Genomic DNA, 18525 nt, shown 5'->3' on the forward strand with positions numbered 1-18525 from the left:
ATCGATAAAATGAATAGCCGTTTACGTTACCGTTAGAAAAGACGCTAACAGTTTACAACCGTGTGTGTTGATGTATTTAACGCATTCTTTCGTGTCTTACGAGAAATAATTTTAATCTGCCGCCATATTTTATGCAATTTTTAATATCTACGCGGGAAAAAAGTAAAGTTAGTGTTTTAAATGTACTAAAAACAATGTTATTATGAAACTTATCAAAGCCTAATAAAGATGATAGCTTAAATTAAAATTCTATACTTCGATTATTTATTCACACGAATTCATTATCTTTTTTTAATACACAAACATTTTAATTTTTTTTATTCACAATCATAGTTTAGATTATTATTATTATTATTATTACCTTGTAATATTCTTTGATGATTTACATACAGTACGAATGAAAAATAATGTAAAACGGGTTCAAAAACTCTTTACTTTTTAGTAGAGGACCATGGTACAAAATACCATCATTTCATTATTTGCCGAAACCAATCAGTAGATCTATCAAATTATTTCTCTTGGTCTGTCTGTCGGTTTGAAATTTATTATTTAATATATCGCAGAAAAAACACAATGATATTTATTTCCATCAAATTATTTAGTACAGATTAAATAGTTATTTTTTTACCAATTGTTTTTCAATAAAAATTTACTGTAATATTTACCTCTGTTAATTTATTATTTTTGTTTACCTATATATATATATATATATATATATATATATATATATATATATAGGTTATTCACAGATTCCTGAATATATTTTTATAATAAGTAGAGTAAAATATTTATTTAATAACATTACTTAAACATTATTGTAGCATAAATATGAACTAAATCACCAAACAATAACGTATCTAGTCCCAATCAACTTATAATAAAGTATTTGTTGTCTAGTGTACCATTCCCTCTTCGCTAAATTGCTTTTAAGTTCCCTGTCGTAGTGTCGACAGGGAAACATCAACCCTTCTCCTACTTTTGATATATGAACTTATCTTATTTTAATATTTAATAATGTTACTCTCTTTATTTTACAAATAACTGTGTATCTCTTATAGCAATGAAAATAGTATCATTTTTATTACTTTTTTTCATTGTCATTTCACATGTCATATCTCAATTCTTCATTAATTATAAGTTAATTTTTTTAATAAAAAAATTAGTGAATAAAATGAGATAATTTATTATGGCACCTCCAAAATCAGCTGACCCTGGTTTGAAAAAATTAAACTAACATGCAAGCATGCACATCTTCTTTGAAGCAGATGGCCGAACACTGACTGGGGAAAGCAAATGGGTATTCAAAATTTAAAATATATCAAAATAAAAAAATGTCAAAACTGTAATTAGGTATAGGTATGCCCCATAACCTTCAATCTTTTAACTTCCTACCAAAAAAATTTAAGAAAAAGCTTATGCAAAATAATAATATCAAAGGAAAAAAAAAAAAATATATATATATATATATATATATATATACTTTATATAATCATATTTATTTGATAACAAATCCTTGTGGTACAATATAATTGATTAGTTTGCAACAAAATTAACCCGCATTATTGCTTGCTTGTAAGTATTTTAATAAAGCGCAAAGCTTATTATCACTATTAATTTTATTTATTTTTATTTTATTATTTTTCTTCAGATATTTTGGTTTGTTTTTTAATTTTTTGTATTTAACAAATAATTAATACATTAAACAATTTTACCCATACATCAGTCATTTATAAACCGATTTGTACAAATGAAATGCGATTTTGTTCATAATAAAAGACTTAACATTTTAATTAATACATAATTTGATTAAAAAATTTAAATCCAAATTTTTGAACGGTACATGGGCACCAAATTTCATTAAAATATTTCAATCTGTTCTGAGATTGAAACTTTGTTCACATTTTTTAGTGAACAAACAAAATGGCATGGAGAGGGAAAATAATCAAGATACGGCATTTCTCTACTTTTAACTTTTTTGTTTACTTCGATATCCTGAAAATTTTGCCAACACTTCTTAGGATACCTGTACACTAAGTTGATGTCAAATAAAAAATGTGTTAAACCATATATCTTACAGGGTTATATTTAAAAAAGTTGTGCCATTTACAATAAAAATCAACTGATTAATATTTCTCTTAAGATGTTATAACGTTATAATAAAATTAGAAATTGAAAAGGAAAACTCTATTATTACTGTATCATTATATTATTATTGAACTGCTTCAAATTTAACAAGATTTTTTCAAATTTTTTTAAATCGTTTAACCAGCTCAGGAATTGACTGATTTATTATTTTTTTTAATCTCCGAGACTACCATTGAATGATGAAGTAGTGTGTGAAAATGCCATGCCTGCCCAGGATTTGAACCCGGGACCTTCAGATGAAAGGCCAAAACGGACTGATATATTTAAAAATATTAAAAATTACAGGGAAAGAATGACTCATTTTAGCTAAAGCACCTAGAATTTATAAATAAATAAAGGAGAAAAATAAGGAAAGTAAAGAGACCTTCTTAAATAACTATTTTAAATAGATTTTAATAACTATCTTATTACTTAAATAATTATTTATTTGATAAGGAGTAGTAAAAGGTAAAATAATATTGAGAAGGTAAAAACTTAACAGAGTAAAACAAAAATAAATCCATTATTGATAATGCATACGACTGATGAAACAAGTAAAAGCTTTTACCAATAAGGTGATGCTTGTTTTTATTTTACAGTTTGATTCGAAATGCTAAAAATTTAAAAATCTTTGATCAAATTTTTCAACGGTATAATATATTAATTAAAACATAATATATTCACAAGAAAAATAAAGAATATGTGCAAGTAGCACTAAGTTAATTCTCTGTAGTATTAGTCTGACCCACGCTAAGTTTTATAATTGCAAATGCAATACGGTTTTTAAATTCAGGAAACTTTTTGGCCAGTAATAATTTAAAAGCAGATAATGAAAATATACGGCAGTGAGGTTACGAATAAATCAGATTCAAGAATTTTTCCTTCATCCTTTGATGATGGGAAATCAAATGTTCAGAAAAGAAAAATGTCCAACAACCCCTTCTTGTCATCGGAGAGAAAAAAATATGTCAATGAAATTCATAGGAATAAAATGATTCTCTATATATGAATAATGTAGTTCATTTCAGCAGTTTTCAAAGAATTTATGAAATTTTCAACAAATAATTTGGGCAATAAAAGGATAATTTGGATAAAAGGTTTGTGCCAAATATGTTTTTCTACTACCATCTGAAGAAAGCAAGATAAGTAAGGTAAATGAAAATAGCCTCAACATTTGTCAACTGATATAAGCAAGAAGTGAAACATTTTTTTATTATGTTGCAACTAACGAAATAAAGATTTAATATAAAACTACTACAATTAAATCAAATAATGTAGATAATGAAGAATCAATTAGAAACTATTTTCAAAACAAAAAGGAAATTTTTAGGTCGTTATTGTCAGGTGCCGTGTTTATTTCTGTTTAACCCAAAAGTAAAACGAATTTTAAGCAATATCATTAAACAACAGATAAATTAGAAATGAAGTACTTGGTTAAGGAGTTACATTTTAATACCGATATCCAAAACATATAAAAAGTAACAAATTGGATTAAATGATCGGTGATAAAAAAATTGCACAAGTAATTTTAGAATTTTCAGAAATATATTCAATTTTAAGTATTGAAACATTTTACATTAATAAATTATATCTACATTGGATAATAAAAACATAATAGACCGATAAACATTTTTTTCTACAAAGTCTTAGGATTAGTCTATAGAAAATACAAACATAGTTTAATTTTTTTTTTTTTTTTTTAATATATGAGGCAATATCATCAAAACGCTTTTATACCTGTTCTGCCTGTCAGCTGTCAGTCTCTTGGCCTTCTGAATTTGCATCTTCCACTAGATTTGAGTAATCAAGGATGCTTAAAGACCAATCTACATGTGCAACATGTAATTATGACAACCGGTTTATATTTATCCATCCTATTAAAAATGTTGGAGCAGCAAATTTTTGAATAGCCGTAGTATTAGTTTCTCCAATTTTTCTATACGAGTTAGCTAATAATTCTAAAAACTGTGTTCTAAAAGTAACCGATACAATGATAATATTTAACAAATAGCAATTATTTTCTCAAAATGAATGGGACCTTAGTAGTAATTAAAGGTAATTATTTTCTTAAGTGCATCGTTGAACAACATTATTAATAGCAATATTACCTTCATTATGGAAATTTAATATCAAATAGGAAATTTAATCATAAACAAATAGATTAGTTGTGTGCTTTAAGTTTGGTTCAAAACAGCAAAGAAAATACTTTTGATCCGATAATTTTTGCCGTATACAAAATGTTTATTTTCTGAAAGAATAATATAATAGACCCAAAATATCCCTGTAAAACAATAACTAAATGTAAAAACATTCAATATTTTATTTTAGATGACTCGTGAGAATTTCTAACATCAACATTAATTTACAAAAGAGAATAGCAAGTCTAATAAACTACACTGTCATTAGAAAATTTAATTTTTGTTAATACTACTAAATGATAACCACTTAATTTGCTGTAAACAGTTGAGTTTCATAAAATGTAATTAATTCAATGACAAAACGCCCGTTTCCTCAAACAAATAATTGTTAGGATATAAACGAATAGAATTCCAGATTTTAATGTAAATTAACTAGGTATTCTGTCGAATACTTTAGCGGAAGTTATACGGCTCAGAAATTGCATATACCAAGAAACGTAAAATTTCAAAAAGTAAAAGAGAAAGATTTTGATACGATAAAGACACAGCTATTACTTTATGTTTTTATAAGGCCAATTTATCTTCAAAATAATCACTGAAACAACTTGAAATTAATATTTTATAAACATAATATGTAAAAGTTATAAAGCTCTGAAATTCATATAGGAAATATATAAAAATTTAAAAGGGATGAGAATCAAGTATTCCAATGTTTTTCTATGAATGTATTATTTTTCAACAAGTTTTACATGTCTCATTAAAATTGTATAAAATGTGATAGGTTCATTTCATGGATATTATTTTTTTTTAGCGCTTAGCATCAAAATTATAACAGCTCAAACTCTAATTTCTTCTTTCATCGGCTAAACTATAGTGACATACTCATATCGATTTATTAAATCTACAAATAGTAAAATATTTGTACCTACTTTGAACCTTTGAACCTACTTGTACCAAATTAAAGGTTTATCTTCCGTTTTAACAAATACAAAGAAAAAGGTCTGAAATCAACAAAAAACTTTTTTATGAAATTTATATACGAATATGTATGTACGTATGTATGTTCACATCATACTCCTCATCGATCAGATCTAAATTCTATTTTAAAGAACTTCCTCTAATGGTCTTGTCAGTTATGTTCAGATAAATTAACAAGTGCCAGCTTCTGTGGCACAAGTGGTAGCGCCTCGACCCTTCATCCTGAGATCCGAGTTCGAATCCTGGTCGGGCATGACATTTTCAAATGCTACAAAAACTGTCATTCATCTGAAGTTAGGTATTACTTCAGATGAAGTAATACATTTAAACTATCTAAATGACAATCTGAAGAAATAGGTCATCATTACATTGTCCCTGTCATTGCTTAATACTGAATTATTATAATGACAAATATCCTGATTCCATTCTGATAATCGCGTGAAAAATAATATATTTTTTCATTTCAGACACATTACATTTGATAGCGATTTCATTACATTATTTCTCTGCAATTTTTCTCATTTTTGCATTTCTTAAAAACTTGTTTTTATTTTTACAGGTCTATCCGCAGGTGGAATAAAAATTATGTTAAATGTTTTTAAATAACTAAAAATGAAAATTAGTAAGATAATACCTTTGAGGGTATGTACCCTCAAGTACTTACTATACGAGTGAATAAAAGCGAAGCAAATTTCTTGTCATCTTTAATAAACTTGTGTAGTTTTACACCAGCAGTAATATATAACAAAGAAATAATCTCAAGAAATTAGTTTTTTTCATCCTTTCTAAATTTTTCAGCCCGTTCAATAATAAGCGTCTAAAATAGCAACCGATACGCAGTAGTAATTACATTAATTTTATTAAAAAAAAGACGTAGCTACAAAATGCTTATCTGTCCCCCTCCGGCAAATAAAAAAAAGTTAGTTCAGAATGGTGAAGACTGCAAGTTTAAAAGATTTAAAAAATGGTGGAATCGATGATTAAGGACTATCCATAAAGGGACTAAACATTAAATCCATTACAGTTCAAGAAAAGCAGAAAAACAATGATATTTATGATGAGATTTTGAAGAACGGTGTTCAAAACTAGCATTTTTACTTTCTGTAAATAACACTTTATTAGAGAGACCATGACAAGAAATTTACAGAGGATATCAGATGTTGAATAAACACCAGATGACTAGTAAAGCATATCGGTTTCTTTGAAGAACAAAAGACGTAAAGAATTCAAAAGCAGAATATAAACTGTATACACCAGAGTGCAAGTGTGAGAAAGGATGGCAAATGTAATGGAGATTTTACACACAATATGAAATTTACTTCATTATCTAAAGTTGTATTAAGAGATTTTTATTTTTGTAATATAGTAATTTGTTCAGTTTGGATTTTTCAGATAACTCAGCTGATAAATTTTTTCTTTCATTTAACTATTTTTAGTGTAAGGTGATACACAATAGGCATAGATTTACAAATAACTTATATAGACCACTACTATTGAAAAAAAAAAGTGCTTTATTGACAAGGCAAAAGTAAGTTAAATTTATCAAATGAATTTACTTCACAGTAAATAATAATAATAAAAATTGAATAATTCATTCAATGGAATAAATGATAGATTTGCATAAAATTCATGTAATAATTTATTTAATTTAATGGAATTTACAACTACATAAATTCAGACGTTTGGCTACCTCTGTTATATCCATTGAATTGCAGACCGTGATTATTAATTTGCAGTATCATTATAACAACATTTATATTACACAAGTAAATGCAATTTTACCCATCATGCCTGATAAAGGCATTTGAGGTTCTTTATAGATTGTTGGTGTATTTCTTTGTCATGCCATTATGAATCTTGAAGTACAAAACTCTCAGTTTCTATTTCCTGAGCAAAAATTCTTTATTTAACAACAAACTTGTTCATTAATATTTTATTAAGCGACTTGCAAAAATAAAAATGATACAATATTTGAATCTTTGAGGATAAGCCTACAGTCACAAATTAAGCTTTTTATATGGACAAATTGTTATATCTTTAATCCACTGGCAAACAGTTAAAAAAATAATTGAAGAATGAAAATATTGCAATTTATGATATATTAATAAAAATAATTCGAGAAAAACTATTATTGCATTTAATGTAAAGTTATTTTATTTTAAGATGAAGAAAATTAAGGTTCTTTATTTTTTTGTTGATTATACTTCAATTAGATTTTAACAATTGCTGTTTGTACAACAGCAATATTTGTGGATAAAAAACGGTTAATTTAATTCATACAAATTTATGAGAAGATCTTTCAAATAATTCAGTAATTTATTAAAGACTAGTCGGAACCTGGACCCCCAAGGCAAAACTTCGACTCAAGTCAGGGCCTCCCAAGGCCGCAGCGCTCGCCATTCACCCAAAGAGTTAACTTCAGTCGCCAATCCCGTCTACCTAGAAGGCTAAGCTCCCCTGGACCTGCACACTGTTCATTATCCGAGAATAATACTGATAAATAACAAATATTCAGACCTATATACTGATAAATAACAAAAAAATATAGAAACCTGAAAAAGAAACTAGAAAGACAGAATAACAGTAGCTTTTAACCTTTCTTTTTCTGTTTAGCCTTCGGAATCACCGTAAGACTTCACAGGATGATGGGTTTGAAGTGTAGTCTTGTACAGTCTAAGGTCGACCATTCCTGAGAATTGTGGTTAATTGAAACACAAGAACACCGGTATCCACGGTCTAGTATTCAAATCCGTATAACAGTAACTGCCTTTACTAGAATTTGAACGTTAGAACGGTCGACTTCCAAATCAGCTGATTTGCGATGAAGAGTTAACCACTAGACCGACCCGGTGGTTAGAATAACAATAGCTAAGGTAACTAAAGTACACACACTTTTGACGACGAAAAATTCATAACTTATTTCTTTGCCATAATAATGAAGTAAAAGAATTAATCTTTTTTTTTCCGTAATGAATATCTTTACTTTACAACTTCACGCTCCTTGGGGGTGAAGAAATAATACATATATTAATGTTCAAGGGAGCAAGAGCCTCGGTCTGTGGCTTAAAACCTTCCCTGGTGTAATACGAATGTATCCTGAAAATTTGAAAGCAATCAATCAGTTGGTTTTTCTGAGATTTTTTAAATGAAATACATCAAAAAACCTTCTCAGTTATGCCAAGAAACATGGGTAAAAATCTGGTTGCGTTTGATCAAGTGGCTTTTTGTCTATCCTGAACAAACAAAACCCCTTTTCATCTTTATGTAATAGATATAAGAGATCTAAAATAACGAGACAATTTTTTTTGACAACCACTTTAAAGTTACTAGTAAACATATGGTTATTACATGACCAGCTGATTTATATTAGGTATTAATATTTTTAGAATATTGATGCCACGTGAGACGTAAACAAACTTTTCGTGAAACGAGTTTTTATTGTGCGTTACAAAAATGAGTGATACTTATTATGAGCAACGTTTTGTGTTAAACTCGGTTAGAATGCTATTGAAACTTTTTCAAAATTGAAAAGGGCATATGGAGATGGCGCTCTTGTCACAAGCTCCAGTTTTTAGGTGGTTTAAAGCATTTTCAGATGGCCAGGAATCAGTTGCGGTCGATCCACGCTCTGGAAGACCGTTAACGTCAAAAAGTGACGACAATGTTAAGCGAATCAGAGACTTGATACGGTACGACCGGCGATTAACTGTCAGAATGATGGCAGAACAATTGAATTTGAACCGTACCACAATTTATCAAATTTTGACAAACGAATCGGATATGAAAAATGTTTGTGCAAAATTGGTCCCAAAAAACGTTACTGTTGAACAGAAAAATAACAGCAATTTTCTAAGGCTAATTGAAACTAATTCTGATTTTCTAAAAAATATTATTACCTGTAATGTATCTTGGATATTTGAGTACGACCTAGAAACAAAACACCGACGAAGGAGTAACATACTTCAAATTCACTGCGTCCCAAAAAAGCAATTATGAGCAAATTAAAACAATGCAAATTTGTTTCTTCGATAGTAATGAAATTTTCCATAAAGATTGTTGCCTACAGGATAGACTGTAAATCAATATGTTTACCTAGAAAATTCTGAAAGACTCCGTAAAACAGTTGCTGGTGTCAGACCAGCCATTGAAGACAAGTGGATGCTGCATCATGACAATGCACTCTCAATTAATGAGTTTTTGGTAAAGAAAAACATTCCTGTAGTTCCTCAATCACCTTATTCACCTGACTTGAATCCCTGCGACTTTTTCCTGTTCCCGACTTTAAAAAACACCTCAAAGGACACCATTATGGAACGGTAGAAAATATTTTTAAAAAATATATATCTGAAGGATATTCCAGTTCTGAGTTCCAACACTGCTATGAAGAGTGGGAAAACTGTTTGATGTGTTGCATGGTTTATTACGGAAACGATTTTGAAAGTGAAAGAGTCCATGAACGTATAACTGGATTGTGAATAAAGTTTTTCTGAACCAGTCTCATTACTTTATTTACAGATCTCATAGTTATCAATGGGAACACTCTTAATTGCAAATAATATTATTCTACACAATTCATAATATATTTATTTATAAGTAGCAATATTTAATAGGCTAATGTAGAATTTTCAAGTCTATAAGATTATTTTCAGATATAGATACAAATATCATCTATGAAAACAATAACAGTGAACAGAAAACATCAACCCTACCACAATAAAAGAAGTTTACCAAGCATTGGGTAAGATGAAGAATTAGAAAGCAGCAGGAGAAGATCAGACTTTTGTAGATATCTGGAAACATGCAGGAAGATCAGCAAAATTTGCCCTTCATCAACAGCTTGTCAACATCTGGATCAAAGAACTACCACAACACTGGACAACAGCCCTAATCCATCCACTACACAAAAAAGGGGGAAAAACGACCACCAAAAATTACAGGGGAATCTCATTCCTCGAAACAACATACAAAATTGTTTCAAAAATCATACTCAGCAGGAAACAGTCGGTCCTCAACTTGAAAAAGAACTAAATGAATACCAGGGAGATTTCAGACCCTGGAGGAGCTTTCCAGATCAGATCATGAATCTCAAGCTAATAATGGATTACAAGAAAAGAAACAGACATGTGATAATGTTTGTAGATTTCAAGAAAGCTTATGTCTGTCCGCAGAGAATTCCTACTAAAAATTCTAAGACACCTTGGACTACATACCAAATTAATAAACATGATAAAATTGATCATCACAAATACTAAGTTGAAAGTAAAATGCAGAGCTGAGCTCTCGGAACCATTTCAGATCAAAACATTCAGGACTGCACCAAGGCAATGAGTTCTCATTACTATAATTCAACTGTGCTCTAGAAGAAGTAATGAGGGAATGGCTCAAAAAATGCCCCCAAAAGTAAAAATCTGATGCGGTCACCACACGACTTCCTTGTATACCTAATTACATATACACATTTTTACTGCACTTCATTTAAACTTATTTCATTTGAAAGTGATATACGATCCTCCTATTCCTTAATAAAAGTGGACAGTTACACAGTTGCTAAAATATTAGTTAACGTCAAATATTTATACAAAATTTGTAAAATATTAGGGCAGAGTTAAAGTCCCTTTATTACTTGTATTACTAGATCAGTACTATTCGCATCTTCATGAAGTTTCAGATTTCTGGTATGTCGTATAAATAAAAATTAATAATAATTAAAGTATTCCGTTTAGTGAACTCCTGTATACTGGTTATAAATGTTAATTTAGACCTTACAGTGTAAAATATTCAGTTTTTATTATTGGATTAGTCTGTGAATAATCAAAAATGAAAAAGTAACAATCGTACAGGAACAAAAAAGATAACATGAAGAAATATATCTCAGAAAAATGACAAGAAGATGAATATAAAGAGAAAGAAAATGTTAAGATCAAAGGAAGAATAAAAAAATTAAGAGATGATAAATATAGAGGAAGAAAATTTAAAAACCAAAGAAAATAAAAAGGAAGAAAATGTTAAAACCAAAGAAAGAATAAAAAGGAAGAAAATTTTAAAACCAAAGAAAGAATAAAAAGGAAGAAAATGTTAAAACCAAAAAATAAACAGAAGAAAATATTGCAAAGAAAGAAAGAATTAAAACATTAAGAGAAGATGATGAATATAAACAGAGAGTAAATTTGAAAACTAGAGAACATGTACACAAACTAAGATCATAAGCATTATATCAAACCAAAAAGCAATTAAATGATTGAAAAAAAAAACAAATAAATGAAATGATGATCAACTCCGACAGGGAGAATATATTGTCCGACAATATCAGAGGAGTAATGAACTAAAAGATAAGAATTTTTTGCAATTTATTAAAGATCAGGCATGTATGGCTCAGCGTATATGTTTTTCTTGACAGGGTCTGTTTTTCAGTCAACTTTAATGTAGATAAAATTAAACAGAAATCCCAGAATAATTAAATAGAAAATCCAAAAATAATACGAATCTAAATTATAATTTTCAATTAATATTAAATAATTAGATGTTACACCAAATCTATTATGTATACATATATGTAATAATGGCTATTAAATTACATTTACACATTTTTAAAAGTATATAAACTCTTATTTTACTAATAACTTCTGATTTTCTTCATATTTTGTTTTATTATTACTGATTAATTATTTATTTTATTTCTTTTTTTTACAATCACGGTTAATTAATAAATCAATATATTTAAATTTAAAAAAAGGAGATTAAATCAGTTTCGAACCATGTGCCTTCCCCTTGTAAGATCCAAACATTTCATTAATTAAAATTTTATTTGGCTACAACTCTGGATCCAATGAAGATAATACCATTTATGATATATCATTGAAAAGCTCTCAATGAGGGTTTACTGCTGCGGTTAAGAAAAAATCTATCCCTCACTTTTTCTGTTTAGTCTCTGGAACCACCTTAAGTAATAACTTCAGAGGATGAATGAGGATGATATGTATGAATGATGTATATTCTTGTACAGTCTCAGGTCGACCGTTCCCGAGATGTGTGGTTAATTGAAACTGAACCGCCATAGAATACCAGCACCGTCTAGTATTCAAATCAAAATAAAAGTAACTGCCTTCACTAAGGACCAATCTAAACCAGATTTAATCGGGAAGATTTCCTGATATATTTTTGCTTTCAATTTTCATCATTCAAAAAATATTTTTCACACAAGATGTACAGTTTTGAACACCTAATAGTCTCATTCCAAGACATCGCCTGCCAAGGGAACCCACCCTAGTTTCAGAGGGCATGCCATAGGCGGGAGAAGCTACTAATATAAATTAAAATAATTAAATTAATAAATAGCACACATAATAAATAAAGAACCAGACTTAATAGAGAAGGAGATGAAATCTGGCAGAAAATAGTGATACATTTTCTGTCATAAGTTGGTTGTTTGTCAATCGATTTTCAAAACTAAGGTGTCATTTTGTTCTAAAAAAAATGCTTAGCATTTTCTTAAGAACACATAATATGATAAAAATTTACACGGTCACCGTTAACATTAATATAGTGAAATACTAAAATAATATAAATAAATAATTAATAAAATGAAATATTTTATTTATTAGACAATGTTGTTAAAAATGTGTGTGTATCATCCTCATTCATCCTCTGAAGTTATTGTTCACTTCTCAATCCGATTTTCATATATAAATTTATTAATAAATACAAAATGCCGGAGAGAAGGAAAATCGAAGGGAAATGTAACAGTTTTCCTTTCACTTTTACACCTAGAATCTGTAATGTATAAGCCTACCGTTTTAGATACACACCTGTTTACAATTGGCAATTCTTCAGAATGTCTTAACATCACTCCCAAGTGCAAAATAAAATTCATTTCACAACAGAAATTCTATGAATACCTTTTAACAGTATTAGAAATAAGTTAAATTAATTAATATTTTTAATAATTTGTTTATTTTAATTTCTGCTGACACAGGGGGAACCCGATGGGTTAAGTCCTACAGGATAATTTACAGAGAGGTAGTCAGTCAACTCTAATGGATCTTGGGTCAATTGATGTGCTGCTTAATGGCAGTTTCGGTTGGTCCAGGGGTGCTTAAATAAAATTAAAGGAGAAAAAAGGGAATGTTGGTATTGTGAAGCCGTTGTTTTTCACATATATTTATGTTTTATTTACTTTTTAAATTTTAATATCGGGGTCCTTTGCATCCTGTAAGTATGTTCAGTGTTTGTGTCTAAATTTTCTGTCTTGTTTAGTTTGGTGCTTTTAAATAAAATGTAAGGGCCCTTTCCACCCTTACATATGACAAACCTGATTGTGATTTAATCCCTATTTTAAAGAGTGTGATGAGGGCTAATGACTGTAGCAGTTGATGCTCATATAACCAAAAAAATAATAATAATATCCTAGAGAAAAGATTTTATTAATATTATTTTTAAATTTAATAATAAACATAAAATGGGTATAATTCGTATTAAAATAATCAGAAGTACAAAATTTTTTATATTTTAATTTATTATTCAGGAAAAATCACAATATTTAATTAAACAAAAGCTATGAAAATTTTAACATCTTTTTTTTAAATAATAGATTTTTTTTTGTACAGATATTATATGTTAATCACTTTAAAACTGATATTATTGTGAATTAAAATTGCATAAAATTATAGAATAAATAGTAACTTATACCTGTGATTTCAATTCAATTTGTATAAGTATTTTATTATAAATAAAAATAAATAAGCTATATTAATTATTATTTATAATTTATACCTCCAAGACGGATGTCAACAACTATAGAAGTATTTCATTGTTGCCAGTGACTTATAAAATACTGTGAAAATGTTATTGAATAGATTAGAACCCCAAATAGATCACATATAGAAGGGTGTGAAGAAGGATTTAAAAAAGGACGATCATATTCAGAATAAATACAAAGTGTGATCGATTCTAAAATATTACGTATCCAGAAACAAACCTTTCTTATATCTTTTACAAAATTTCAGAAAGCGTATGATTTTGTGGACAGACTTTTTTCAAATTTTGAGAGAATATGAGTTGACCAGAAAAATTTGAACCTCATTAAACTCACTCTTACAAACACATTCTCTAAATTTAAAATTACAGCAAATATAGGCAAACCTTTCCTAGTCAAAAAAGGGCTGAGACGAGGTGATGAACTATCACCGAACCTATTTAAACTGGTTTTGAACAAAATAAAGAAAATCTTTTGTGAGATTGATGATTTGAGTGCAAAGATCAGATACAAAAACCGAAACATCAAAAAACAGGATGCCTATTTTTTGTTGAAAACCTATATAAATAATTAAAGTAATATTTTACATTCACAATAATATTTTATACAATGATATTTATTTAATACAAACATTTTTATTATTTATGTATAAATGGCAATTTTTTAATATATTTTTTTAATTTTTGTTAACGTTTTTAACATATTGCAATGCCATACAAAAATATAAGCTAAAACAATCATTTTTTTATATTTTGGTTAAAACTATACCTTTCAATCCCCATGCACAACAAACAGCTTTTGTCATAATGCATTTCATTTTGTAACACAAATCAATAAATATTAATACATATCAATTAGTTCTGTTTTATCAATCTATCCAACCACCCCGAGGGGCCTGCACCATATCAATCTGTAGTTAAAATAAACATAACAATTACTTAACAATTACAATTATATATATATATATATATTTTGTATATTACAATAGAAAATTATAAGAAACTTTTATCATATTCGCTGTTGTATGTCATTACGGCCTGCTTATTATAATAACTTTTAAAAAAATTATCCAAGTATAACTGTTCAATATTACCAAAAGATGTCAAAGTAATTGTAAGCGGTTAAAACCATGTCAATATAAAAACACCATTACATGTATGTATACATACATACATACATACATACATACATATATATATATATATATAAATATATTTTTTTATCTGAAATGGAATATTAATAGTTTCAACAAAAAAAATCTGTATGACACCATAATTATTAAAATTAGTAATAACATACAAAATAATATACAAATATATCAGAATAAATTGTGAAGATATAAATCACATTTAAAGTTTATGATCATAAAAATGTTATATGTAAAAGAAATTAACAAAAAATGACCAGTAAATTTACCATCAATTTATTTAAAAGATTTATTAATTATACCAAAGCGATACAAGAATATTAAGTATGTTGGCAATGAATCTTTGCAGATGATCTACAGATATCAATTGTCAATTTACAGAAAAACTTTGTAATTAAAATAAACATTTTTATATAAATAGGGAATACAAGTAAAGTAATCAGCAACAGATTGTCATTATTAAACCAGAACCAAATATCTAGAAAAAAAAAGGAAAAACATTTAAGAATAATTTTTAAATTATTAAGCAAATAAAAACAAACACGGGAAAGAATTACAATAAAGGAATCAACACTTTTAAATCAACAAATTATTTTATAAACAAAAAATAAAGAAACAATTATTTGTTATTATAAAAAGAAATAAGTAAAGTAATTACAGTAAAAAAAGCAGTAAAGTAATCATAATAACTTTTTAAACCAAATAACATTACTTGACATAAAATACAAAACATTAAAAAAAAATTGCATAATTAAAACAGAAGTATTAATAGTATTTATAAATTAAAGATAATAATTATTAGGTACAGTATAAAATAATGGCCAATCATAAATAAAATTCAAAAAAGGTAGACCGAACAAACAATTGTACCAGTGTAAAGTAAATAGAAAATGAGCTCATTGTAAAAAAAATAGGAAAACTTAATGTTATTATAATAATTATTTTAACTCCTCTTAGCAGGTAGTGTTGCTTGAGTATGATGCATGCAGCCTTCTACATTTTCTGCCCAATCACAGACATTTTCAGGGTGAACAAAAGATTTTATGGGAATAGCATATGATGTTTTCTTTCACCTTCACACATATAGTACAAAGTGCAATCTGCTTTATCTGGGTGGTATGATAATCGTCTTCCTCTTCACATGACACTGCATTTCCTGTGGAAAAAATATATTCATTATAATCTTAGTTCTCTGAAGAAAAATATTAAAATTTTTAGAGATTTTGCTGGTTTCACAGCTTAAAAAAGGAAATTATATCATATTTTTCCTGATGTATACTAGCTTTTCCATTCTTTTTTATGATTATGATACACATACAGCAACAACTGAGATAAAGAAGACACTGTCAGACTAACTTTCTCTGATAATAATGATGTTCACTATACACAATGGCCAGTCCCCACAGTAAACAGAGTGAAAATGTAATGTGTAGTACTGAACATCACCGGTATTTTTTTTAGACAAATGCAAAAGTATATTCATTTAAGTAAAGAAGGCACAGGAAAATCCCTAATAAGCCCATCGTGAAATACTAGGTGTATTTTTGAGTACGGGTATATGTCATTTTGTGAGTGACTTGTGACACACATTAAGTTGCCTATTACAATAACAATACTCACACATAAATTAAATAGTTACTCCTAGATCGTAAAATGCTTTTGGATTTAGCAGAAATATAATTATTTTATCTAAACGTTTTTTAAAATTTAAACTACAGTCCAACTCTTGTTCAGATCGGTTGAGTCCAACTCAACTGATCTGAAATTTGCTTTCTCTGTAAGTATATGAAGAGAAAGAAGCAGGCCGGTAGACAATATAATAGTTGCTAAACAACTATAGAACAGGGAATAGAAACGTTGAAGGAAATTGATATACTCTGATAGGTTTGTGAACTGCATTGCTCCATCCATCTCTCAGCAATTATCTAAAAGGTATGTGGCCCCCTGTGTGGCCTTGTAGTATTTGTTGATGAAGGTGTTGACAGGTCTTGAAAATCTCAATAATCGGTTTGGAAGGATGAATATTTTTGTGTTTTATATAGGTATGTAGAATGCCGTCATGAGCAGAATGTCTGTCGTGTTATTTTGGTATGTCTACATTTAGAAGATTCATAGAGAAGATTGTGTTGCATCCAGTTGCTTTTAAGATAATATCTACAATTATAATTAAAAGAAACAAGTAAATAATCACACTTAAATACAATTAGTGTTTGAGTATGGCTCAAAGAACTGTAATTCATTACTGCCAGTAAAGAATATAAAAAGCTAATATAGAAAGTAATTATCTTAAATTTCAAATTTATTGTACCTTTTTATCACAAATAATAGAAAATTCACTTTCATTTGTTTTAAATAAATACTGATTACAAATACAAAACAAATACAATTTACTTAAAAATTACATTACGTTAGGGATACAGGCACAATTAAAATTAGGTACTTACATCAGTTCAAAAAGTAAAAAAACAGTAACATGTAAGGGGTTCAAATCGATTAAGAGTTCTACTTTTAGCTAGCTACTTGAACCTGAGGTAGTAGCATCGCAAATCAATATCAGGAATATTATCTACTCACTCAAGTAAAGGATTACCACCACTTAACCCTCCAGTGGGGGGTCTGGGTGAATGGTTTATAATGCAGTCAGATAATTCCACAGGGCGTACAATTTTAGGAATGGAAGACTGGTCTGCTTAATGATGAATACAGAATGAGGAGGATATGGTTTCTTTAATAATTATTTAACCGTGTTGCAAAAAGTAAAGGTTATTTGGATACTCAAAATTCACAAAAACAATTTATATTCTACTCCACAGTTAAACTAATTTCATACAGCTTGGAACAATAAGATAATTCTTACATTAAGTAAGTAAATTAAACTAGCAAATTAAAAATTGGTTATCGTTATACAGAATGTATACAGTATAATTTATTATTTTATTTTTGGTAAAGAACTTACGATCTTTAGTTGTATAACCACCACCACCACCAACAGGATTAGAAGTTTCCTAAGGACCATCATATTCCAATTTTACTGTGTAACCATCTAATTCTTGTCCCATTGCATTCATTAATGAGAATTTTCCTGTTCCACAAGACCCTCTGAAGTCTTCCATAACTACAAACCAAACCATGATACCTCCAAATCCTTCTTCTTTTAACCAAGCCATCTACAAATGAAAAAAATAAATATAATTAGTAATAGTTATTTATACCTTAAAAAAACTGCATCTTGTAAAAATCTGTAGTTCTTTTTGATGTTTACTGCAACAGTAAACAGCTTAATCACTTTACATATTGGCTGCCAACTCTGTAGGATTTACGAAGCCTCCTGTGTGTTCTTAAATTCTGAGTCTGTTGCGTATGGAGTTTCACTATTGTTTAAAACT

At 28.4% G+C, this 18525-nt stretch overlaps 1 protein-coding gene across 5 annotated transcripts in view; it reads right to left on the reverse strand.

Moving 5' to 3' along the window:
- Nucleotides 1-13702: 13702 nt before the first annotated feature.
- LOC142332384 (endochitinase-like) overlaps nt 13703-18525 on the reverse strand; it is a 141877-nt gene continuing 137054 nt past the window's right edge. For all 5 annotated transcript variants that reach the window (XM_075378809.1, XM_075378808.1, XM_075378811.1 and 2 more), the window contains 2 exons: nt 18096-18306; nt 13703-16295 (listed from right to left, as the gene is read on the reverse strand). In XM_075378809.1, the coding sequence (XP_075234924.1) occupies nt 18145-18306 (162 nt within the window). In that variant the 3' untranslated portion in view covers nt 13703-16295; nt 18096-18144. The remainder of the gene's footprint in view (nt 16296-18095; nt 18307-18525) is intronic.

Source organism: Lycorma delicatula, chromosome 11 (assembly GCF_047948215.1).
Source record: "Lycorma delicatula isolate Av1 chromosome 11, ASM4794821v1, whole genome shotgun sequence".
Classification (NCBI taxonomy): domain Eukaryota; kingdom Metazoa; phylum Arthropoda; class Insecta; order Hemiptera; family Fulgoridae; genus Lycorma; species Lycorma delicatula.